Raw genomic sequence first — 24826 nt, forward strand, 5'->3', positions numbered from 1 at the left:
TTAGATATTTGCAGCTCTCTTAGATATTTGCTGCTCTCTTAGATATTTGCAGCTCTCTTAGATATTTGCAGCTCTTAGATATTTGCAGCTCTCTTAGATATTTGCAGCTCTCTTAGATATTTGCTGCTCTCTTAGATATTTGCTGCTCTCTTAGATATTTGCTGGCTTTTAACAATTTGTGAAAATGCTAAAAAGAGCTGCAGATACCCCAATGGGTAACAGTGAGAAGCAGAGAAGGAAGCATCACTCATTATCGATATCGCAGGAAGTGGAGTTATTGCAGAAGCTTGATCGTGGTGTGTCTGTGCGACATCTTACTGAAGAATATGGTGCGGGAAGTACCACCGTATATGACTTAAAGGAACAGAAAGACAAGTTGTTGAAATTTTACACTGACAGTGATGACCATAAACTAATGAAAATTAGGAAAACATTGCATAGGGCAAAAAATGAAGATCTTGACCGTGTGCTGATTGAGTGGATTCGACAACGCAGAGGTGAACGTGTGCCACTGACTGGTTTGATGGTCATGAAGCAAGCTAGAATATACCATGAAGAACTGAACATTGAAGTTGAGTGTGAATATTCAGAAGGTTGGCTGCATAAATTTAAGAAGCGTCATGGTATAAAATATCTGAAAATCTGTGGTGAAAAAGCTTCTGCTGATCATGAAGCAGCTGATAATTACATAGGTGAGTTTGCAAAAATAATATCGGATGAAAACCTCGGTCCTGAACAAATTTACAATGCTGATGAAACAGCTCTGTTCTGGCGCTACGTTCCTAGAAAAACATTAGCAACGGCTGATGAGAGTGCACCAGCAGGTTTTAAGGATGCTAAGGACAGGTGGACTGTTCTTAGGTGTGCCAATGCTGCAGGCACACACAAGTTAAAGTTGGTAGCGATTGGAAAAAGCCAACATCCGAGATGTTTGAAAGGTGTATGCAATTTACCTGTGCATTATTATGCGAGCAGGAAAGCATGGGTAACCAGAGGAATATTTTCTCACTGGTTCAATAACCACTTCGTACCAGCGACACGAGCTCATTGCAGGCAAGTTGGACTGGAAGAAAACTGCAAAATGTTATTGTTCCTGGACAACTGCTCCGCACATCCCCCTCCTGAACTTCTTGTGAAAAGTTATGTTTTCGGCATTAACTTTCCCCCTAATGTGACATCTTTAATACAGCCTTGTGACCAAGGAATTTTACGCTCCATGAAGAGCAAGTATAAAGACGTTTTTTTGAACTCTATGCTTGATGCAATCAACAGAGGCGAAGGAATCCAAAGCTTCCTGAAAGAATTCAATGTTAAGGATGCCATTTATGCAGTTGCTAATGCTTGGAACGATGTTGACAAACCAACATTAACAAATGCTTGGCACAGACTTTGGCCTTCAACGATGTTTCATGAAGATGGACCTGCAGATGACGAGTTTGAAGGATTTCCTGTCAGTCAGGAGAAGATGATGATATCAAACCTCCTCACTTACGCCAAAGGTTTATCATCCGAAAGTGTAAATACGTTAGAGGAAGCTGACATCGAAGAAGTGCTGAACATTGACAATGATGCACCTGTTGTGAATTCGTTGAGTGATGGGGAAATTGCTGAAATGGTGTTAAATAAAGACAAGCATGAGGACAGTAGTGATGATGATGATGACATTGTGAACACAGGTGACAAAATCCCCATAGACGATATGGTGACAATGTGTGATCAGTTAATTGCTGGCCTTGAAAAACGTGCATTTATCAGTGAGCAAGAGATTATGCAAGTTTACTCAATTAAAGAGAGACTGCTTAGACAGAAACCAATGTTAATGAGACAGATGACACTGGAAGAAGTCTTTAAAAAGGCCGTCTGTCGTAGTCATGCTTCATCACTTGAGAATCCTGTTCCTGGCCCATCTTCAGATGTCCAACTCCAACCTGATGACAATGATGACAACACTGATGTACCCTCTTCTCCAAGATCCTCAAGCCAGATGTAATGCTGCTTCATCACTTGAGAATCCTGTTCCTGGCCCATCTTCAGATGTCCAACTCCAACCTGATGACAATGATGACAACACTGATGTATCCTCTTCTCCAAGATCCTCAAGCCAGATGTAATGCTGCTTCATCACTTGAGAATCCTGTTCCTGGCCCATCTCCAGATGTCCAACTCCAACCTGATGACAATGATGACAACACTGATGTACCCTCTTCTCCAAGATCCTCAAGCCAGATGTAATGTACCTTTATTGCATGTTTATGTACAGGTATTTAGCTTAGTTTGTACCTGTACATGTTTGAAGTTTTACTGAATGTTTTCCTTACAAATAAACTGTACTACAGTATTTATCCCTGTAACTACAGTATTTATACTCGTTATTTTCGGATAAGGGATAGTGTATCCTTTATCCGCACTCCCGAAAACCGAATTACCTCTGAAAACCGAAGTGTTTTCGCGCACCTTCCGAAAACCGAAATTTTCCTAAAACCGAAACACGGCTGGTCCCGAGGTTTTCGGATAAAGGATAGTCTACCTGTACTGCCCATCCGACAGTGCAGTGCTCCCTCAGTACTGCCCCTCCGACAGTGCAGTGCTCCCTCAGTACTGCACCTCCGACAGTGCAGTACTCCCTCGGTACTGACCCTCCGACAGTGCAGCACTCCCTCAGTACTGCCCCTCCGACAGTGCGGTACTCCCTCGTTACTGAACCTCCGACAGTGCAGTGCTCCCTTGGTACTGACCCTCCGACAGTGCAGCGCTCCCTCAGTACTGCCCCACCGACAGTGCAGTGCTCCCTCAGTACTGCCCCTCCGACAGTGCAGTGCTTCCTCAGTACTGACTCTCCAACAGTGCAGCGCTCCCTCAGTACTGCCGCTCCGACAGTGCAGCGCTCCCTCAGTACTGCCACTCCAACAGGGCAGCGTTCTCTCAGTACTGCCCCTCCAACAGTGCAGCGCTCCCTCAGTACTGCCCCTCCAACAGTGCAGCGCCCCCTCAGTACTGCCCCTCCGACAGTGCAGCGCTCCCTCAGTACTGCCCCTCCGACAGTGCGGCGCTCCCTCAGTACTGCCCCTCCATCAGTGCAGCGCTTCCTCAGTACTGCCCCTCCGACAGTGCAGCGCTCCCTCAGTACTGCCCCTCCGACAGTGCAGCGCTCCTTCAGTACTGCCCCTCCGACAGTGCAGCGCTCCCTCAGTACTGCCCCTCCGACAGTGCAGCGCTCCCTCAGTACTGCCCCTCCGACAGTGCAGCGCCCCCTCAATACTGCCCCTCCATCAGTGCAGCGCTTCCTCAGTACTGCCCCTCCGACAGTTCAGCGCTCCCTCAGTACCGCCCCTCCGACAGTGCAGTGCTCCCTCAGTACAGCCACTCCGACACTGCAGCGTTCTCTCAGTACTGCCCCCCCGACATTGCAGCGTTTTCTCAGTACTGCCCCTCCGGCAATGCAGCACTCCCTCAGTCATGCCCCTCCGACAGTGCAGCGCTCCCTCAGTACTGCCCCTCCGACAGTGCAGCGTTCCCTCAGTACTGCCTCTCCGACAGTGCAGCGTTCTCTCAGTACTGCCCACCCGAGAGTGCAGCGCTCCCTCAGTACTGCCTTTCCGACAATGCAGTGATCCCTCAGTACTGCCCCTCTGACAGTGCAGCGCTCCCTCAGTACTGCCCACCCGAGAGTGCAGCGCTCCCTCAGTACTGCCTTTCCGACAATGCAGCGCTCCCTCAGTACTGCCCCTCCGACAGTGCAGCACCCCCTCAGTACTGCCCCTCTGACAGTGCAGCGCTCCCTCAGTACTGCCCCTCCGACAGTGCAGCGTTCCCTCAGTACTGCCCCTCCCACAGTGCAGCGCTCCCTCAGTACCGCCCCTCCGACAGTGCAGCGCTTCCTCAGCACTGGCCCATGACAGTGCAGCACTCCCTCAGTACTGCCTTTCCAACAATGCAGCGCTCCCTCAGTACTGCCCCTCCGACAGTGCAGCGCTCCCTCAGTACTGCCCCTCCCACAGTGCAGCGCTCCCTCAGTACTGCCCCTGCGACAGTGCAGCACACCCTCAGTACTGCCCCCCGACAGTGCAGCGCTTCCTCAGTACTGCCCCTCCGACAGTGCCGCGCTCCCTCAGTACTGCCCCTCCGACAGTGCAGCACTCCCTCAGTACTGCCCCTCCGACAGTGTAGCGCTCCCTCAGTACTCCCACTCCGACAGTGCAGTGCTCCCTCAGTACTCCCACTCCGACAGTGCAGCGCTCCCTCAGTACTGCCCCTCCGACAGTGCAGCGCTCCCTCAGTACCGCCCCTCCGACAGTGCAGCGCTCCCTCAATACCGCCCCTCCGACAGTGCAGTGCTCCCTCAGTACTGCCCCTCCGACAGTGCAGCGCTCCCTCAGTACCGCCCCTCCGACAATACAGCGCTCCCTCAATACCGCCCCTCCGACAGTGCAGCGCTCCCTCAGTACTGCCGCTCTGACAATGCAGCGCTCCCTCAGTACTGCCCCTCCAACAGTGCAGCGCTCCCTCAGTACTGCCGCTCTGACAATGCAGCGCTCCCTCAGTACTGCCGCTCTGACACTGCAGCACTCCCTCAGCACTGCCCCTCCGACAGTGCAGCGCTCCCTCAGTACTGCCCCACCGACAGTGCAGCGCTCCCTCAGTACTGCCCCTCCGACAGTGCAGCGCTCCCTCAGTACTGCCGCTCCAACAGTGCAGCGCTCCCTCAGTACTGCCGCTCTGACACTGCAGCACTCCCTCAGTACTCCCACTCCGACAGTGCAGCGCTCCCTCAGTACTGCCCCTCCGACAGTGCGGCGCTCCCTCAGTACTGCCCCTCCGACAGTGCGGCGCTCCCTCAGTACTGCCCCTTTGACAGTGCAGCGCTCCCTCAGTACTGCCCCTCCGACAGTGCAGCGCTCCCTCAGTACTGCCCCTCCGACAGTGCGGCGCTCCCTCAGTACTGCCCCTGACAGTGCAGCGCTCCCTCAGTACTGCCCCTCGGACAGTGCAGCGCTCCCTCAGTACTGCCCCTCTGACAGTGCAGCGCTCCCTCAGTACTGCCCCTCCCACAGTGCAGCGCTCCCTCAGTACTGCCCCTCCGACAGTGCAGCACTCCCTCAGATCTGCCCCTCCGACAGTGCAGCGCTCCCTCAGTACTGCAGCTCCGACAGTGCAGCGCTCCCTCAGTACTGCCCCTCCGACAGTGCAGCGCTCCCTCAGTACTGCCCCTCCGACAGTGCAGCGCTCCCTCAGTACTGCCCCTCCGACAGTGCAGCGCTCCCTCAGTACTGCCCCACCGACAGTGCAGCGCTCCCTCAGTACTGCCCCTCCGACAGTGCAGCGCTCCCTCAGTACTCCCACTCTGACAGTGCAGCGCTCCCTCAGTACTGCCCTTCCGACAGTGCAGCGCTCCCTCAGTACTGCCTTTCCGACAATGCAGCGCTCCCTCAGTACCGCCCCTCCGACAGTGCAGCGCTCCCTCAGTACTGCCCCTCCGACAGTTCAGCGCTTCCTCAGTACTGCCCCTCCGAGAGCGCAGCACTCCCTCAGTATTACCCTTCTGACAGTGCAGGAATTCCTCAGTACTGTCCCTCCGAAAGTGTCGAACTCCCTCAGTACTGCCCTTCCGACAATGCAGCGCTCCCTCAGTACTGCCCCTCCGACAGTGCAGCGCTCCCTCAGTACTGCCCCTCCGACAGTGCAGCGCTCCCTCAGTACAGCCCCTTCGGCAGTGCAGCGCTCTCTCAATACTGCCCCTCCGACAGTGCAGCGCTCTCTCAGTACAGCCCCTCCGACAGTGCAGCGCTCCCTCAGTACTGCCCCTCCAACAGTGCAACGCTTCCTCATTACTGCCCCTCCGACGGTGCAGCGCTGCCTCAGCACTGCCCCACAACAGTGCAGCGCTCCCTCAGTACTGCCCCTCCGACAGTGCAGCGCTCCCTCAGTACTGCCGCTCCGACAGTAAAGCTCTCCCTCAGTACTGCCCCTCTGACAGTGCAGCGCTCCCTCAGTACTGCCCCTCCGACAGTGCAGCGCTCCCTCAGTACTGCCCCTCCGACAGTGCGGCGCTCCCTCAGTACTGCCCCTCTGACAGTTCAGCGCTTCCTCAGTACTGCCCCTCCGACAGTGCAGCGCTCCCTCAGTACTGCCCCTCTGACAGTGCAATCTCCCTCAGTACTGCCCCTCCCACAGTGCAGCGCTCCCTCAGTACTGCCCCTCCGACAGTGAAGCACTCCCTCAGTTCTGCCCCTCCGACAGTGCAGCGCTCCCTCAGTACTGCCCCTCCGACAGTGCCGCGCTCCCTCAGTACTGCCCCTCGGACAGTGCAGCGCTCCCTCAGTACTGCCTCTCCGACAGTGCGGCGCTCCCTCAGTACTGCCCCTGACAGTGCAGCGCTCCCTCAGTACTGCCCCTCTGACAGTGCAGCGCTCCCTCAGTACTGCCCCTCCCACAGTGCAGCGCTCCCTCAGTACTGCCCCTCTGACAGTGCAGCGCTCCCTCAATACTGCCCCTCCGACAGTGCAGCGCTCCCTCAGTACTGCCCCTCTGACAGTGCAGCACTCCCTCAGTACCGCCCCTCCGACAGTGCAGCGCTCCCTCAGTACTGCCTTTCCGACAATGCAGCGCTCCCTCAGTACTGCCCCTCCGACAGTGCAGCGCTCCCTCAGTACTGCCCCTCCGACAGTTCAGCGCTTCCTCAGTACTGCCCCTCCGACAGCGCAGCTCTCCCTCAGTACTCCCCTTCTGACAGTGCAGGTATTCCTCAGTACTGTCCCTCCGAAAGTGTCGAACTTCCTCAGTACTGCCCTTCCGACAGTGCAGCGCTCCCTCAGTATTGCCCTTCCGACAGTGCAGCGCTCCCTCAGTACTGCCCTTCCGACAGTGCAGCGCTCCCTCAGTACTGACCCGCCGACAGTGCAGCGCTCCCTCAGTACAGCCCCTCGGACAGTGCAGCGCTCCCTCAGTACTGACCCGCCGACAGTGCAGCGCTCCCTCAGTACTGCCCCTCCGACAGTGCAGCGCTCCCTCAATACTGCCCCTCGGACAGTGCAGCACTCCAACTAGCACCGGGAATGTCGGCCTGGATTATGGGACTGAACTCTCTGCAGTGTGACTTGAACACACAACCTCCTGACTCAGAGGGAAAGGAATAAAAAAGACAGACTTACATTTCTGAGGCTGTGATAGGTGCTATATAAATCTTTCTTTTCTCCTTAGAGCTGATTTTACAGTGGTGTACAAAAATCACAAGGGGTTTTGATAGAATAATCCATTGGCAGGAGGGTCGACAACCAGCGGGCACAGATTTAAGATAGCTTGCAAAAGACCCAGAGGGGTTGATGAGGAGAATGATTTAAGCAGTGAGTTGTTGAGATCTGGAATGCATTGCCTGAAAGGGCAGCGGAAGCAGATTCAATAGTAACGTTTAAAAGGAATTGGATAAATACTTGTAACATAGAAACATAGAAACATAGAAGATAGGAGCAGGAGTAGGCCATTCGGCCCCTCGAGCCTGCTCCGCCATTCAATGCGATCATGGCTGATCATCCAAATTCAGTACCCTGTCCCTGCCTTCTCCCCATATCCCTTGATCCCTTTAGCCTTGAGAAATATATCCAACTCCTTCTTGAATACATTTAATGAATTGGCCTCTACTGCCTTCTGTGGTAGAGAATTCCACAGGTTCACCACTCTCTGGGTGAAGAAATTCCTCCTCATTTCTGTCCTAAATGGCTTACCCCTTATCCTTAGACTGTGACCCCTGGTTCTGGACTCCCCGACCATCGGGAACATCCTTCCCACATCTAGTCTGTCCAGTCCTGTTAGAATTTTATAGGTTTCGATGAGATCCCCTCTCATTCTTCTAAACTCCAGCGAGTACAAGCCCAATCGACACAATCTCTCCTCATACGTCATTCCTGCCATCCCAGGTATCAGTCTGGTGAATCTTCGCTGAACTCCCTCCATGGCAAGAACATCCTTCCTCAGATCAGGCGACCAAAACTGCACACAATACTCAAGGTGTGGTCTCACCAAGGCCCTGTACAACTGCAGCAAGACATCCTTGTTCCTGTACTCAAACCCTCTCGCTATGAAGGCCAACATACCATTTGCCTTCTTAACTGCCTGCTGCACCTGCATGCTTACCTTCAGCGACTGGTGCACAAGGACACCCAGGTCTTGTTGCACTTCCCCTTTTCCCAATCTATTGCCATTCAGAAAATAATCTGTCTTCATGTTTTTGACACCAAAGTGGATAACCTCACATTTATCCACATTATACTGCATCTGCCATGTTTCTGCCCAATCACCCAACCTGTCCAAATCATCCTGGAGTTTCTCGGCATCCTCCTCACCGCACACACGCCCACCCAACTTTGTGTCGTCTGCAAATTTGGAGATATTACATCTAGTTCCCTTGTCCAGGTCATTTATATATATTGTGAATAGCTGGGGTCCAAGGACCGATCCCTGCGGTACCCCACTAGTCACTGCCTGCCATTTGGAAAAAGACCCATTTATTCCAACTCTTTGCTTTCTGTCTGCCAACCAGTTCTCTATCCGAGTCAATACCTTACCCCCAATCCCATGTGCCTTAACTTTACACGCTAATCTCTTATGCGGGACCTTGTCGAAGGCCTTCTGAAAGTCCAGATACACCACATCCACTGGTTCTCCCTTATCTATTCTACCAGTTACATCCTCAAAAAATTCCAGTAGATTAGTCAAGCACGATTTACCTTTTGTAAATCCATGTTGACTTTGTCCGATCCTGTCACTGTTTTCCAAGTGCTCTGCTATTACATCTTTTATAATGGACTCTAGCATTTTCCCCACTACCGATGTCAGGCTTACCGGTCTGTAATTCCCCGTTTTTTCTCTACCACCTTTTTTGAATAGTGGGGTAACATTAGCTACCCTCCAATCCATGGGTACCGTTCCAGAGTCTATCTTGTAGAGCAGGGGGAGTGGGACAGGCCAGCACAGGCATAATTCATTCCTTGATTCCATGTTTAGTGAATAAATGGGGTGGCAACTTTATTGTTTTATGTATTGAGTGACGTAAGAGAACTACTAGGCACTTGGTCTAAGCGTTAAACAAAGCTTTAATCAACTGTTTTACAACATGGAGGTCTAGTTGTGTCCTTCACTAGTTCCTGTTAAGAATGTCCTGCGCAAGCTGGGCCCGTGCCCAAGTATTTATACTCTCCCTGGACAGCGCCACCCACAGGCCGCTCAGTATCATTTCATAAGTCTTTCTTTCATGAATGTCTGATTCATGTCATTGAGTAATGTATGGAAAGCTACATTAGTGTTAAATGATGTGCAGATTCCACCACCTTAAACATTCACTCCCTCCACCACCGGCACACCGTGGCTGCAGTGTGTACCATCTACAAGATGCACTGCAGCAACTCGCCAAGGCTTCTTCGGCAGCACCTCCCAAACCCGCGACCTCTTCCACCTAGAAGGACAAGGGCAGCAGGCGCATGGGAACACCGCCACCTCCAAGTTCCCCTCCAAGTCACACACCATCCTGGCTTGGAAATATATCGGCCGTTCCTTCATCGTCGCTGGGTCAAAATCCTGGAACTCCCTCCCTAACAGCACTGTGGGAGCACCTTCACCACACGGACTGCAGCGGTTCAAGGCGGCTCACCACCACCTTCTGAAGGGCAATTAGGGATGGGCGATAAATGCTGGCCTCGCCAGCGATGCCCGCATCCCATGAACGAATAAAAAGAAAAGTCCATTCATCTAACTCAGACACACAAACCAATGTGTCTTATTCCCCATCTCTCTTAAGAGAGAGTTGGCGATTCATAGGGTGGCAAGTAACCCACCTCCGTCCCAGTGGCTCGCTTCACTCCACACTGGGCTGGTGGCTGGGTGCACCCCAGATCGTAAGGGCCACCGAGCCCAATTACGGAACATGTCAGAGGTGCCACGACTCCGCAGGAACAAGGAAGCGCTCACCTTCGACCCGAAATCCAGCCGGGAATTTTCAATTTCCATCCAAGTGGACATCACGTCAGATGAGATACAGCTGCTAGAGAGAGCCACGTTGCACAAGATCCTCTTGATGTCTTGAACCTGCAAAGCCCAGGGCTTTCTGAAAGGACAGGGGAGGGGGAGGGGGAGGGACAAGTCCCCACAAATTATTCACATATCTTATCTTTCGATGGATTCCCCACCCGCCCACAATCCACACACACCCCCTCCTGCTTCCTCAATTTCTCCAGTTTCTCATCAGTTTCTCTTCAAATGCTCCCCAATTTCTCCTCAATTTCTCCCCAGTTTCTCCTCAATTTCTGTCAGGAATGACCCAGGTTCTGCCTCGCCTCGCCACCAGAGGGCACCATGGACTCTTAATTGTTTCCTTCTTTCTTCCTAATCGTACTCACCTGCGCATGGTTATATGCCTGCTATTTAAGTGGTGCTTAGTTTTATGTCCGGTGCTCAGTCCTGAGTTTCACACTGCCTTGTGATCCTCTTGCCGGCCTGCTAGCCTGTATCTGTGCTGTTGTTATTTTGTTTGTTTCTAGTAAAGTCTATCTTTGTGTTTGCAACCTATCCTCGGCCTCAGTTTGCCTTCCTGCAGTTGGGTTCACCCAGTGCCACTCGTCACAAATTTCTCCCCAGTTTCTCCCCAGTTTCTCCCCAGTTTCTCCCCAGTTTCTCCCCAGTGGAGGCCATTCGGCCCCTCGAGCCTGTTCCGCCATTCAATGAGATCGTGGCTGATCATCCAAATTCAGTACCCTGTCCCTGCCTTCTCCCCATATCCCTTGATCCCTTTAGCCTTAAGAAATATATTGAACTCCTTCTTGAATATATTTAATAAGTTGGCCTCAACTGCCTTCTGTGGTAGAGAATTCCACAGGTTCACCACTCTCTGGGTGAAGAAATTCCTCCTCATCTCAGTCCTAAATGGCTTACCCCTTATCCTTAGACTGTGACCCCTAGTTCTGGATTCCCCGACCATCGGGAACATCCTTCCTGCATCTAGTCTGTCTAGTCATGTTAGAATTTTATAAGTTTCAATGAGATCCCCTCTCATTCTTCTAAACTCCAGTGAGTATAAGCCCAATCGACCCAATGTCTCCTCATACGTCATTCCTGCCATCCCAGGTATCAGTCTGGTGAATCTTCGCTGCACTCCCTCCATGGCAAGAACATCCTTCCTCAGATAAGGCGACCAAAATTGCACACAATACTCAAGGTGTGGTCTCACCAAGGCCCTGTACAACTGCAGCAAGACATCCTTGTTCCTGTACTCGAATCATCTCACTATGAAGGCCAACATACCATTTGCCTTCTTAACCGCCTGCTGCACCTGCATGCTTACCTTCAGCGACTGGTGCACAAGGACACCCAGGTCTCGTTGCACTTCCCCTTTTCCCAATCTATTGCCATTCAGAAAATAATCTGCCTTCCTGTTTTTGTCACCAAAGTGGATAACCTCGCATTTATCCACATTATACTGCCTTTGCCATGCATCTGCCCAATCACCCAACCTGTCCAAATCATACTGGGAGTTTCTCTGCATCCTCCTCACAGCACACACGCCCACCCAGCTTTGTGTCATCTGCCAACTTGGAGATATTACATCTCGCTCCCTCGTTTAGATCATTTATATATATTGCGAATAGCTGGGGTCCTAGCACCAATCCCTGAGGTACCCCACTAGTCACTGCCTGCCACTCGGAAAATAGACCCATTTATTCCAACTCTTTGCTTCCTGTCTGCCAACCAGTTCTCTATCCAAGTCAGTACCTTACCGCCAATCCCATGTGCTTTAACTTTGCACGCCAATCTCTTATGCAGGACCTTATCGAAAGCCTTTGGAAAGTCCAAATACACCACATCCACTGGTTCTCCCTTATCTATTCTACCAGTTACATCCTCAAAAAATTGCAGTAGATTAGTCAAGCATGATTTACCTTTTGTAAATCCATGTTGACTTTGTCCAATCCTGTCACTGTTTTCCAAGTGCTCTGCTATTACATCTTTTATAATGGACTCTAGAATTTTCCCCACTACCGATGTCAGGCTTACCGGTCTATAATTCCCTGCTTCTTCTCTACCACCTTTTTTAAGCAGTGGGGTAACATTAGCTACCCTCCAATCCATGGATACTGTTCCAGAGTCTATAGAATTTTGGAAGATGACCAGCAATGCATCTACTATTTCTAGGGCCACTTCCTTAAATACCCTAGGATGTAGATTATCAGGCCCTGGGGATTTATCGGCCTTCAATGCCGTCAATTTCCCTAACACCATTTCCCTACAAATACTGATTTCATTCAATTCCTCCCTTTCATCAGACCCTATGTTCCCCGACATCTCTGGAAGGTTATTTGTGTCCTCCTTTGTGAAGACAGAACCAAAGTATGTATTTAATTGGTCTGCCATTTGTTTGTTCCCCATTATAAATTCCCCTGATTCTGACTGCAAGGGACCTACGCTTGACTTCACCAATCTTTTTCTCTTCACATATCTATAGAAGCTTTTACAGTCAGTTTTTATGTTCCCTGCAAGCTTACTCTCATATTCTATTTTCCCCCTCTTAATTAATCCCTTTGTCCTCCTTTGGTGAATCCTAAACTGCTCCCAATCCTCAGTGTGATGAAATATTCCATTCACCACTGCCTGTGACTGAGATCGGTTTCAGTGTCATTTCCCTTCCCCCAGACCTCATTGTATTGTGTACTGGAATGTGCTGTATTGTATGCTGGAATGTGCTGTGTGTAGGGCTCCGCCCATACCTGGCCCCGTTTGTAAGCTAGCTTCAGTCTGGCCTCAGTCTCCAGAAGGAAGACATCTCTCTCTCTTACGTGTTACTTTCTAAGTTAATAAAAGCCTTGTTTTTGTTCTGCTAACTTCGAGTCTTGGAATTATTGAGGCACATCACTCAGGTTTACTGCTTCTTCTGGCCAATTTATATGTCCTATCCTTGGATCTTATGCTATCCCTAATTTCCCTTGTTAGCCACGGTTGAGTCACCTTTTTTGTTTTATTTTTATGCCAAACAGGGATGAACAAATGTTTGCCATTGCCTATCCACCGTCAACCCTTTAAGAAACGTTCCCCAGTCCATCCTAGCCAACTCGTGCCTCATACCATCGTAGTTTCCTTTATTTAAATTCAGGACCCTAGTCTCTGAGTCAACTACTTCACTCTCCATCTTAATGAAGAATTCTATCATATTATGATTGCTCTTCCTCAAGGGGCCTCGCACAACAACATTGTTAATTAATCCTTTCTCATTACATAATACCCAGTCTAAGATGGCCCGATCTCTAGTTGGTTCCGCGACATATTGGTCCAGGAAACCATCCCGTATACACTCTAGGAATTCCTCCTCCACAGTATTGTTACTAATTTGGTTAGCCCAATCTATATGTAGATTAAAGTCACCCATGAAAACTGCTGTGCCCTTATTTCACGCATCTCTAATTTCCCGTTTAATGCCATCCCCAACCTCAGCATTATTGTTTGTGGGTCTGTATACAACTCCCACTAACGTTTTCTGCCCCTTGGTATTTCTCAGCTCTACCCATACAGATTCCACATCATCAGAGCTAATATCCTTCCTTACTATTGTGTTAATACCCTCTTTAACCAGCAATGCTACCCCACCTCCTTTTCCTTTTTGCCTGTCCTTCCTGAATATTGAATACCCCTGGATGTTGAATTCCCAGCCTTGGTCACCCTGGATCCATGTCTCCGTAATTCTAATTACATCATATCCGTTTACATCTATTTGTGCAGCTAATTCATCCACCTTATTATGAATGCTCCTTGCATTAAGACATAAAGCCTTCAGGTTTGTTTTTTTAACACTCTTAGTCCTTTTAGAATTATTATTTACTGTAGCCCTGTTTGATTTACACCCTTGATTTCTCTGCCTTCCACTTTTGCTTTTCTCCTTCCTGTCATTTGTTTCTATCCTTGTTTCCCTTTCCTCTGTCTCCCTGCACAGGTTCCCAACCCCCTGCCATTTTAGTTTAAACCCTCCCCCACAGCACTAGCAAACACCCCCCTAGGACATCAGTCCCGGTCCCGCCCAGGTGCAAACCGTCCAGTTTGTACTGGTCCCACCGCCCCCAGAACCGGTTCCAATGTCCCAGGAATTTGAATCCCTCCCCCTTGCACCATTCCTCTAGCCATGTATTCATCTGAAATATCCTTCTATTTCTACTCTGACTAGCACGTGGCACTGGTAGCAATCCTGAGATTACTACCTTTGAGGTCCTATTTTTTTAATTTACCTCCTAACTCCCTACATTCAGCTTTTAGGACCTCATCCTATTTTTTACCTATATCGTTGGTACCTATATGCACCACGACAACTGGCTGTTCACCCTCCCCCTCCAGAATGCCCTGCAGTCGCCCCGAGACATCTTTGACCCTTGCACCAGGGAGGCAACACACCATCCTGGAGTCTCGTTTGCGGCCGCAGAAACGCCTATCTATTCCCCTTACAATTAAATCCCCTACCACTATAGCTCTCCCCCTCTTTTTCCTCCCATCCTGTGCAGCAGAACCACCCATGGTGCCAGGAAGTTGGCTGCTGCTGCCTTCCCCCGATAAGCCATCTCCCTCAAACAATTCCTTATCAATTTCTCCTCAATTGTTCAATTCCTTATCAATTTCTCCTCAATTACTCAATTCCCCATCAATTTCTCCTCAATTACTCAATTCCTTCTCAATTTCTCCTCAAATTTTCCTCAGCTGCTTTTCACTTCTTCAATTGCTCCCCAGTTTCTCATTAATTTCTCCCTGATTTCTCCTGAATTTCTCCTGTTTTTCTCCGATTAGTCCTCAATTTATCCTCAAACATTCCCCATATTCTCCTCAATGCCTGCTCAATTTCTCCCCAATTTGTCCTCACTTGCTGCTCCGTTTCTCCTCAATCTCCCCTCAATTTCTGCCCCCTGTTCTCCTGAACTTCTCCCCAATATCAACTCAATTTCTGCCCCCTGTTCTCCTGAACTTCTCCCCAATATCAACTCAATTTCTGCCCCCTGGTCTCCTGAACTTCTCCCCAATATCAACTCAATTTCTTTGCTAGTTTCTCTTCAATTTCTCCTAAAGTTCTTGTGACTTCTCAATTCCTGCTCAATTACTCGACAGATTCTCTTCAGTTTCTCCTGAGTTTTTCCTCAATTTCTCCCCCTGTTCTCCTCAATTTGTTACAAATAAGATTGATGAGTTACAGGCGCAAGTTGCCACATGGAGTTATGATATAGTGGCTATAAGGAGACCTGGCTTAAACATAGACAGGAATGGGAATTAAACATTCCTGGCTGCAATGTTTTCTCGAGGGTTAGGGAAGGATGAAAATACAGGTGTGTGGCAGCATTGATCGAGGATTCGATACAGTTCTACAAAGGGACGACATTCTAGAGGGTTCAAAGACTGAATTTATTTGGTTGGAGTTAAGGAACAGAAAAGGAGCTGTTACTTTGCTGGGTGTTTACTATCGACCCCCAAATAGTGATGTGGAAATGTGAATAAAATGGACGATGAATTGGCTTACAAAAATGGCTTCGCACAAGGGAAGTCTAGATTAGATTAAAGAGCAGCCCCAGCTTTGCAAAGTGCAAAGCTAGCAGAAAAGAGAGACACCTGCCCCAGCCTGCGGCCAAGTGTTAACGAGTAATAAAGGTCACTGAAAGGGCTTAACTGCTAGCTAGAAGATGATTGACTAGCTATTGTGCGGTGCCCAATCAAGAGCCGGTACTTCAGGAAGGCATATGCAGCAGTGAGGCAAGTCAGGACTTGCCCGCCAGACTGAAGACCAGATCGTGGCCAAACTGAAAGGGCTTAAGTGATCCCCATTGGAGAACGCTTGTTGCCAGGGAAGTGATGTAATGACCCTTGTCCCACTGTATAAAAGGGGCTTCCCTACCGGTATTCACCCCTTAGCCAGAAGACGTGTGGATCATCAAGAGAGTCAGACACCTCCCGGGGACGTAAATGCTGGCAACACGTGCCTAACCCGGTGTGACTCTCGGGACACGAATGTACTGTAAAAGACCTCAATATACTGTGTGACCACTGCGAACAGTTGGAAGTAATAAAATGTTGTTTTAACTCTCCGAACCCTCGAGCCTGAAATCATTCTTCGTACTACGGAACTCAAGACGAGGACCAGGAAAACCCGGTTCTAATAGTAAGAAGGAGATAGAGAGGCAAATCTGTAGGGAAATGTCAGAGAAATGTAAAAATAATAGAGCAGTAATAGTAGGGGACTTCAATTACCCGAATATAGACTGGGGAAAAACAGAATAAAGGACAAGGAGGAGAAGAATTCCTAAAATGTGTACATGAGAACTTTCTTAATCAGTATGTTTCTAGCCCAATGAGGAAGGACGCAGTGCTGGATCTAGTTCTGGGGAATGAAGTGGGGCAAGTGGAGTGTGTTTCAGTGAGAGAGCATTTGGGTAATAGCGATCAGAATATAATTAGGTTTGAAGTAGTTATGGAAAGTGTGGAAATGGAAGCTATGTAAGAAAACTGAAATAAAGTGAAGGAATCACCATGTGTAAGGGATAATGGATAAATAATGCAGAGGCTCAGGAATGTTCTAAACTCATAGGTAACCTCGTCAGACACGAGTGAGGTCTCTACAGACGCCAGTTAAATGAAGTAAGACGTAAACTAATCAAGGAGATGAGACAGGATGTGGAATAGGGTGAACTAATCATCAGGATGCAGGGACAGTAACAAATGTGTAACCAAAGAGATGGGACAGATTATAGGATAGTATAAGCCAGGAGGAAAAACCCCAGATAGCGAGTGAGGACCTAGGAGCAACACTCGACAGCAGGGACCTGGGGACAGAAACCCTACGTAGAGGTTTGGACAGAGATTGATCACCTCGGACCAAATCAGGGTAGTATCAATATAAGTTGTGAGTCTTATATTTTGGGATTGTACTCTAAATAACGAACGGTGTTTGTTAAGCATTTATTAAAGATAAATCTTTGTACGCGAAATCTGTTGCCTGTGTGTTTGTTCAGACCAAAACTTACATTTGAACCCTAAAAGGGAAAATTGCGAAACTATTTGTTCGATCTTTCGAACATCTAGTGAAATCTGAGCAGCAGAAATCGACAAAGAAAAATCAATGGTGAAAATACCCAACTGGAAGAGTGGCAATTTCAGCGATTTGACAAGGGATTGAGCACAGAATCAAAGACTGGCCAAGAAAACAGTAAAAATGAGCAATGGCAGGCCTTCAAGGCAGAGATAGTTCGGGTACAAACCAAGCCTATTCCCATAAGGAGGAAAGATGGGGCATCCAAAGCTCGAGCTCCCTGGATGACAAAAGAAATAGAGGATTGGGGGTAATATTTTGGCATGGATAGAGGATTGGTATATCTAACAGAAGGCAGAGAGTTGGGATAAATGGTTCCTTCTCAGACTGGCAATCAGTAACTAGTGGTGTTCCGCAGGGGTCAGTGCTGGGTCCCCAACTCTTTACAATCTATATTAACGATTTGGAGGAGGGGACCAAGTGTAACATATCAAAGTTTGCAGATGATACTAAGATGGGGGGGAAAGTAGTGAGTGAGGAGGACATAAAAAACCTTCAAGGGGACATAGACAGGCTAAGTAAGTGGGCAGAGATTTGGCAGATGGAATACAATACTGGAAAGTGTGAGGTTATGCACTTTGGCAGGAAAAATCGTAGAGCAAGTTATTATCTTAATGGCAAGAAACTTGAAAGTACTGAAGTACAAAGGGATCTGGGGGTCCTGGTGCACGAAACTCAAAAGGTTAGTATGCAGGTGCAGCAAGTGATTAAGAAGGCCAATGGAATGTTGGCTTTCATTGCTAGGGGGATAGAATATAAAAATAGGGAGGTATTGCTTCAGTTGTACAAGGTATTGGTGAGACCGCACCTGGAATACTGCATATAGTTTTGGTGTCCATACTTAAGAAAAGACATACTTGCTCTCGAGTCAGTACAAAGAAGGTTCACTCGGTTAATCCTGGGGATGAGGGGATGGACATATGAGGAGAGGTTGAGTAGATTGGGACTCTACTCATTGGAGTTCAGAAGAATGAGAGGCGATCTTATTGAAACATATAAGATTGTGAAGGGGTTGGATCGGGTGGATGCGGGGAGGATGTTCCCGATGATGGGTGAAACTAGAACTAGGGGGCATAGTCTTAGAATAAGGGGCTGCTCTTTCAAAACTGAGATGAGGAGGAACTACTTCACTCAGAGGGTGGTAGGTCCATGGAATATGCTGCCCCAAAAAGCTGTAGAAGCTACATCATTACATAAATTTAAAACAGAAATAGACAGTTTCCTAGAAGTAAAGGGAATTAAGGGTTACAGGGAGCGGGCAGGAATTTGGACATGAGTCTAGGTTCGGATCGGACATGGCCCTGTGGGTAGCGGAGCGGGCCCAGGGGCCATGTAGCCTGATCCTGCTCCTATTTCATGTGTCTAATTCTGTTAGATTCAGGAGATGGTTCTGTGATAGTGGATTGGCGGTTAGGATCAGATCAGCCATGATCTTATTGAATGGCGGAGCAGGCTCGAGGGGCCGATTGGCCTGCTCCTGCTCCTATTTCTTATGTTCTTATGTTAAAATAAAACGGAAAAAGGAGGTTTATGACAAGTGTCAGGAACAGAATCTAATTGAATACCAGGCACAAGGCAGAGAGCGCAGGGGGGAAATTGAAAAAGGATCTCAGAAGGGCAGAGAGAGAGTATGAGAAAAGATTAGTGAGTAACAAAAAATCTTTTATAAACATAAAGAAAGTAAAAGGATAGTTAAAGGAAGGGTGGGGCCGATCAGGGACAACAATGGGAATCTTCTTGTGGAGGAAAGGGGCATAACTGAGGTACGGAATAAGTACTTCATAGAAATTTACAGCACAGAGGAGGCCATTCGGCCCATCGTGTCCGTACCGGCCGACAAAGAGCTCTCCAGCCTCATCCCACTTTCCAGCTCTCGGTCCTTAGCCCTGGAGGTTTCGGCACTTCAAGTGCATATCCAAGTACTTTTTAAATGTGCTGAGGGTTTCTGCCTCTCCCACCCTTTCAGGCAGTGAGTTCCAGACCCCCACCACCCCTCTGGGTGAAAAAAGTTCCTCTCAACTCCCCGCTGATCCTTCTACCCATAGTCGCACAACAAGATAACAGGTATCCCGGGGGGGGGGGGGGGCGGGGGCAGGGGCAGGGGGATAATTAATCCTAAAGGGCCAAATGGAAAAGAATGAACTTACATAGAAACATAGAAACATAGAAGATAGGAGCAGGAGTAGGCCATTCGGCCCCTCGAGCCTGCTCCACCATTCAATGAGGTCATGGCTGATCATCCAAATTCAGTACCCTGTCCCTGCTTTCTCCCGATACCCCTTGATCCCTTTAGCCTTAAGAAATATATCCAACTCCTTCTTGAATATATTTAATGAATTGGCCTCCACTGCCTTCTGTGGTAGAGAATTCCACAGGTTCGCCACTCTCTGGGTGAAGAAATTCCTCCTCATCTCTGTCCTAAATGGCTTACCCCTTATCCTTAGACTGTGACCCCTGGTTCTGGACTCCCCGACCATCGGGAACATCCTTCCTGCATCTAGTCTGTCCAGTCCTGTCAGAATTTTATAAGTTTCAATGAGATCCCCTCTCATTCTTCTAAACTCCAGCGAGTATAAGCGAGTACATTTATATCGTGCCTTCATGACGTCCCAAAGCGCGTTACAGCCAATGAAGCACTGCTCGAAGTGCAGTCACTGTTGTAATGTAGGAAACGCGGCTGTGAATTTGTGCACAGCAAGCTCCCACAAACAGCAATGTGACAATGACCAGCTCATCTGTTTTTAATGATGTTTATTGAGGGATAAATATTGGCTTTGCACCTGTCTTCACAAAAGAAGAGGATGAGGTTAATGTTGGAGTAGCGATGATGGAGTAGAGATATTAGATAGGATAAAAATAGCTAGGAAGGAGGCGCTAAGTAGGTCAGCATCACTCAAAGTTAATAAGTCACCGGAGCAGTTGAGATGCTTCCTAGGTTGCTGAGGGAAGCTAGGGTGGAGATAGCAGAAGCTCTGACCACAATCTTTCAATCCTCCTTCGATATGGGAGCATTGCCAGAAGACTGGAGGGTTTCAAATATTACACCCCTATTCAAAAAATGGGGAGAGGTATAAACCTGGTAACGACAGGCCAATCTAACATCACTGGTGGGAAAACTACTAGAGATCATTGTCAAGGACAAAATCAATTCTCACTTGGAGAAGCATGGGTTAATAAGGGATAGCCAGTATGGATTTGTTAAAGGCAAATCGTGTCTGACTAACCTGATTGAGTTCTTTGATTTGGACAGGTTGGGTGATTGGGCAGATGCAGTATAATGTGGATAAATGCGAGGTTATCCACTTTGGTGGCAAAAACAGGAAGGCAGATTATTATCTGAATGGCAATAGATTGGGAGAAGGGGAAGTGCAACGAGACCTGGGTGTCCTTGTGCACCAGTCGCTGAAGGTAAGCATGCAGGTGCAGCAGGCGGTTAAGAAAGCAAATGGTATGTTGGCCTTCGTAGCGAGAGGGTTCGAGTACAGGAACAAGGATGTCTTGCTGCAGTTGTGCAGGGCCTTGGTGAGACCACATCTTGAGTATTGTGTGCAGTTTTGGTCGCCTTATCTGAGGAAGGATGTTCTTGCCATGGAAGGAGTTCAGCGAAGATTCACCAGGCTGATACCTGGGATGGCAGGAATGATGTATGAGGAGAGATTGGGTTGATTGGGCTTGTACTCGCTGGAGTTTAGAAGAATGAGAGGGGATCTCATTGAAACTTATAAAATTCTAACAGGACTAGACAGACTAGATGCAGGAAGGATGTTCCCGATGGCCGGAGAGTCCAGAACCAGGGGTCACCGTCTAAGGATAAGGGGTAAGCCATTTAGGACAGAGATGAGGAGGAATTTCTTCACCCAGAGAGTGGCGAACCTGTGGAATTCTCTACCACAGAAGGCAGTTGAGGCCAATTCATTAAATATATTCAAGAAGGAGTTAGATATATTTCTTAAGGCTAAAGGGATCAAGTGATATGGGGAGAAGGCAGGGACAGGGTACTGAATTTGGATGATCAGCCATGATCTCATTGAATGGTGGAGCAGGCTCGAGGGGCCGAATGGCCTACTCCTGCTCCTATCTTCTATGTTTCTATGTTTCGATGTCTATGATGAAGTAACAGAGAGGGTTGATGAAGGTAGCGCAGTAGATGTTGTATATATGGGCTTTCAAACGGCATTTAATAAAGTACCACATAACAGACATGGAAAATAGAAGAAACATAGTATTAAAGGGACAGTGGTAACTTGGGTACGTAATTGGCTAAGGGGTAGGAGGCAGAGAGTAGTGGCGAACGGATGTTTTACTGACTGGAGCGAAGTATGAGGTGGGGTCTCCCAGGGGTCGGTATTGGGACCATTGCTTTTCTTGTTATGTAGAAATGACCTGGAGTTGGGTATAAGGAGTACAAATTTGAAGTTTGCAGATGATACAAAACTTGGCAATGTAGTAAATAGTGAGGACAGTAGCATAAGAACATAAGAAATAGGAGCAGGAGTAGGCCAATCGGCCCCTCGAGCCTGCTCCGCCATTCAATAAGATCATGGCTGATCTGATCCTAACCGCCAATCCACTATCACAGAACCATCTCCTGAATCTAACAGAATTAGACACACGAAATAGGAGCAGGATCAGGCTACACGGCCCCTGGGCCCGCTCCGCTACCCACAGGGATCATAGATACATAGATACATAGAAGATAGGAGCAGGAGTAGGCCATTCGGCCCTTCGTGCCTGCTCCGCCATTTAATGAGATCATGGCTGATCCTTTAATTCAGTATCCCGTCCCCGCCTTCTCTCCGTAACCCTTAACCCCTTTTGCCCGTAGAAATATATCTAATTCCCTCTTAAATATATTTAATGAGCTGGCATACACTGCCCTCTGTGGCAATGAGTTCCACAGGTTCACCACTCTCTGAGTGAAGAAATTCCCCCTCATCTCTGTCCTAAATGGTTTAGCCCTTATCCTTAAATTATGTCCTCTAGTTCTGTTCTCACCCGCCAAGGGAAACATTCCTTCTGCATCCAGTCTGTCTAGACCTGTCAGAATTTTATACACTTCTATGAGGTCCCCTCTCAATCTTCTAAACTCCAGTGTGTACATCCCTAAACTACATAGTCTCTCCTCATAGGTCATTCCCGCCATTCCTGGTATCAGCCTGGTGAATCGCCGCTGCACCCCCTCCATGGCAAGAACATCCTTCCTCAGATGAGGCGACCAAAACTGTACACAGTACTCGAGGTGTGGTCTCACCAGTGCCCTGTACAGCTGCAGCAAGGTATCCCTGTTCCTGTATTCTAACCCTTTTGCTATGAAGGCCAGCATACCGTTTGCCTTCTTGACCGCCTCCCCTCTCATTCTTCTAAACTCCAGCGAGTACAAGCCCAATCGACCCAATCTCTCCTCATACGTCATTCCTGCCATCCCAGGTATCAGCCTGGTGAATCTTCAGGAGGATGTAGACAGACTGGTGAAATGGGTAAACACATGGCAGATGCCATTTAATGCTGATAAGTGTGAAGTTGGGAAGGAACAACATGGAGAGGCCGTACAATCTAAATGGTACTATTTTGAGGGAGGTGGAAGAGCAGAGGGACCTGGGGGTGCATATTCACTAATCCTCGAAGGTGGCAGGGCAAGTTGATAAGACAGTTCAGAAAGCGTATGGGATACTTGGCTCTGTAAATAGGGTCATTGAATACAAAAAGAAGGAAGTCATTGTAAACCTTTACAAATCTCTGGTTAGGCCTCAGCTGGAGTATTGAGTACAATTCCGGGCACCGAACTTTAGGAAGGACGTCAAGGCCCAGGAGAGGGTGCAGAGGTTTACCAAGATGAGGGACTTCAGTTATGTGGAGAGGCTGGAAAAGTTGGGATTGTTCTCCTTGGAGCAGAGACGGTTCAGGGCAGAGCTAATTGAGGTATTCCAAATGATGAGGGGTTTTGATAGAGCAAGTAGGGAGAAACGGTTTCCTCTGAACCAGAGATTGTAGATTTAAAATAATTGACAAAAGAGCTAGAGTGGAAAATGTGGAGACATTTTTTCCACACAGAGGGTTGTTAAGATCTGGAACCCGCTACCTGAAAGGGTGGTGGAGTCAGATTGCATCGGAACTTTCAAAAGGTAATTGGACACGTACTTGAAGAGGACCAATTTGCAGGGTTACGGGGGAAAATCTGGGGTTTGGGATTAATTTGGACATCTCTTTCAAAAAACACAGGCACGACGGGCCGAATGGCCAATGTAATGAAATCTGCTTGTCTTGCCTGTATTCGTTTTGCACTCATGTATATTACCCTCCCCCACACGGTGTATAGTTTCACTTCCTCTTCCCTGACTAACCTGGAAGGTTCCAGGTCTTGGCTCTTGGCTCCGCCCCTGACTTCTCTTACTTAAAGATCCCAGGATCTGTATGACTCATTCCTGTGAGCCAGTCGGTGTGTTGAGATGTTAGCTCTGATCTTAGTGATTAAAAGCCAACTTGTTAAAGTCTATAACTTCTAGTTTTGTGGTTATTGAAGGCACATCAGCCCCCTTCTGTGCAGAAAAGGTTCGACGAAATTCTCCTCCAGTTTCTCATCAATGTCACATCAATTTCTCCTCAGTGAATCTTCAATTTCTACTCAATTCCTGTACATTTCTCCCCAAATTCTCTTCTAATTCCTCCTCAGTTTCACCTCAATTTCTCGGCCATTTCTCTTCAATTTGCTCTGAGTTACATCGGAAGATAGGAGCAGGAGGAGGCCATTCGGCCCCTCGAGCCTGTTCCGCCATTCAATGAGATCATGGCTGATCTGTGACCTATCTCCATTTACCCGCCTTTGCCCCGTATCCCTTAATAGCTTCAGTTAACAAAAACCTATCAATCTCAAATTTAAAATTGACCGAGCATCAAGTGCCGTTTGGGGAAGAGAGTTCCAAACCTCTACCACCCTTTGTGTGTCGAAGTGTTTCCTAATTTCACTCCTGAAAGATCTGGCTCTAATTTTAAAATTATCCCCCTAGTCCTAGAATCCCCAACCAGCGGAAATAGTTTCTCTCTCTCTATATCTACCCTATCAGTTCCCCTTAATATCCTGAGAACTTTGATCCGATCACCCTTTAACCTTCTACATTCCAGGGAATACAACCCTAATTTGTGTAGTTCTGGTAAACCTACGCTCCAAGGCCAGTATATCCTTCCTCAGGTGTGGTGCCCAGAACTGCTCACAGTGCTCCAGGTGTGGTCTAACCAGGGCTTTGTACAGCTGCAGCATAACTTCTACCCACTTGTATTCTAGTCTTCTAGATATAAAGGCCAGCATTCCATTAGGCTTTTTCATTATTTTCTGTACCTGTTCATGACATTTTAATATAATAGCAAAATACTGCGGATGCTGGAAATCTGAAATAACAACAGAAAATGCTGGAAATACTCAGCAGGCCAGGCAGCATCGGTGGAGAGAGAGACAGAGTTAACGGCCCAGTAATTCGGGTCCCAACGTGTGAGTACGGACGGAGTACCCACGCGTGGACCCGATGGAAGTGCCGGTTTCTTGCATGCACTGCGCATGCGCGGGAAAACGGCATTTCCGATCCTCTGAACGAAGGGATTCAGAGGTCGAACGCGTGCGCGCAGGAGTCTGCGCCTGCGCGTTGAACTTCCTTTTTTGTGACAGGTTTGCCCGTGTGTGAAGGCCTCTACGTTTTACACATTAAAAAACCAGACGCAAGGACTTCATTTTAAAAGGTAAGTGGTCAA

At 48.4% G+C, this 24826-nt stretch overlaps 1 protein-coding gene across 1 annotated transcript in view; it reads right to left on the minus strand.

The window, feature by feature from the left end:
- The window catches only part of LOC147091271 (acrosin-binding protein-like), a 44738-nt gene that overhangs the window by 16828 nt on the left and 3084 nt on the right, over positions 1-24826 (minus strand). The window contains exon 2 of the mRNA XM_085976527.1: positions 9958-10093. Coding sequence (XP_085832653.1) covers positions 9958-10093 — 136 coding nt within the window. The remainder of the gene's footprint in view (positions 1-9957; positions 10094-24826) is intronic.

This window comes from Somniosus microcephalus, unplaced genomic scaffold, assembly GCF_052327205.1.
Source record: "Somniosus microcephalus isolate GS21.2 unplaced genomic scaffold, FLI_Smic_1.0 unresolved_chr3, whole genome shotgun sequence".
NCBI classification, from domain to species: Eukaryota; Metazoa; Chordata; class Chondrichthyes; order Squaliformes; family Somniosidae; genus Somniosus; species Somniosus microcephalus.